We start from the raw sequence: 1,380 nt of genomic DNA, 5'->3' as shown, positions 1-1,380 counted from the left end.
TACTGGAGTGGGTTGCCATTTCCTTTAAAAGCTACCTTTACCCTCCATTATTTATTCTGGGAAGTCATGCATAAGCCACTCAGTTCATTTCTTATTCTTCTAAGAGCTAATTTTTGCCCAATTGCTAGATGAGAAAAGACTAGCCTGCCCTGATGGAGTTGGGGCCTGCTCTCAGAATACTGACAAGAGCCTGCTCTGTTTGCTCACTGAAGGTGTTGTAAAGGTTAGCTCAGCTCTTTCTTAACTCTTTTCTAGGCCTTGGAGGAGAAGGTACGGACCACAGAGACACAGGTGCTTGTGGCATCTGCACAGAAGAAGCTGCTGGAAGAGAGACTGAAGCTCATCTCAGAGTTATGGGATGCTGGGATCAAGGTAGAGGAGGCAAGCCCCCCGGTGGCAGCAGATTTGGGAATGCTGAACACACACGAAATAAAAGCTTATCCATAATGGCCCTGCCATTCCTATGATTTCTTGGGGTGAAGATCAGAGCGAGGGGCCCCAAGAAGGCTGTCCCTGAGGATTGCAGAAGCCAGCTTTTTTTCTTCCCTGGTCCCCCGCAGGCAGAACTGCTCTACAAAAAGAACCCCAAGTTACTGAATCAGCTGCAGTACTGTGAGGAGACAGGCATCCCACTGGTGGCCATCATTGGTGAGCAAGAGCTCAAGGATGGGGTCATCAAGCTGCGCTCAGTGGCCAGCAGGGAAGAGGTAAATAGGTGGGCAGGAAGGGGGAGGGACACGGAATGAATGCCATTTCTCAATGCGGCGGCCCATTCAAGACCTAAGCAAAAGCCTGGCATTCGTAGTAGCCCCCTAAAGGACTGAGGGGGTAGCATGATACTATGCTTATGGTCTCCATCCCCACATACCCTGTGTCTCTCTGGCTTCCCTAGGAAGCACTGTCTCCCCTGACGTGTTTGACTGGGTTCCTGCTCCCAGCGGAGCCAGGCCTGATGACTAGAAGAAGACATGGGCGCTCAGCAGTGGAACACAAGATGCTCATACCACCTTGTCCTTCCTTCCTGGCCAGGTGGACGTCCGAAGAGAAGACCTTGTGGAGGAAATCAAAAGGAGAACAAGCCAGCCGCTTTGCATCTGCTGAGTTGAGCAAACTATCAGAAGAAAGTGGGACTCACACTATTTAAGGCTAAGATAAGACTCTGCATACCTACTTCAACAGCTTTGCACATTTCTGTCCCAACAGGAAGACCTGAAAAGTGGTCAGAACAGAGACTTTTTTATTTTTATTATGATTATTTTATTTGTAATCACAGACAAAAATGGTCAGGTACTATACCATTTATCCATATGGCTCTGAGGGCTTAGTAGTCGTGCCTGTGTCCCTGGGCTACAGGGACCTGGCGCAAGATGGTCTCTTCTG

At 49.1% G+C, this 1,380-nt stretch overlaps 1 protein-coding gene across 1 annotated transcript; it reads left to right on the top strand.

Moving 5' to 3' along the window:
* Nucleotides 1-255: 255 nt before the first annotated feature.
* On the top strand, nt 256-1,374 carry LOC105004647 (histidine--tRNA ligase, cytoplasmic-like; the record flags this gene model as incomplete). The annotated part of the gene is made up of 3 exons (XM_010862348.1): nt 256-372; nt 561-707; nt 1,030-1,374. Coding segments are annotated over 3 exons (336 nt in total), but the record flags the coding sequence as incomplete, so codon positions are not given.
* Between the last annotated feature and the right edge of the window lie 6 nt (nt 1,375-1,380).

The sequence above is a fragment of the Bison bison genome, unplaced genomic scaffold, assembly GCF_000754665.1.
Source record: "Bison bison bison isolate TAMUID 2011002044 unplaced genomic scaffold, Bison_UMD1.0 scf7180017611151, whole genome shotgun sequence".
Taxonomy (NCBI): domain Eukaryota; kingdom Metazoa; phylum Chordata; class Mammalia; order Artiodactyla; family Bovidae; genus Bison; species Bison bison.
The sequence above is the reverse complement of the archived record's forward strand: the minus strand, read 5'-3'. Positions and strand labels throughout refer to the sequence as shown.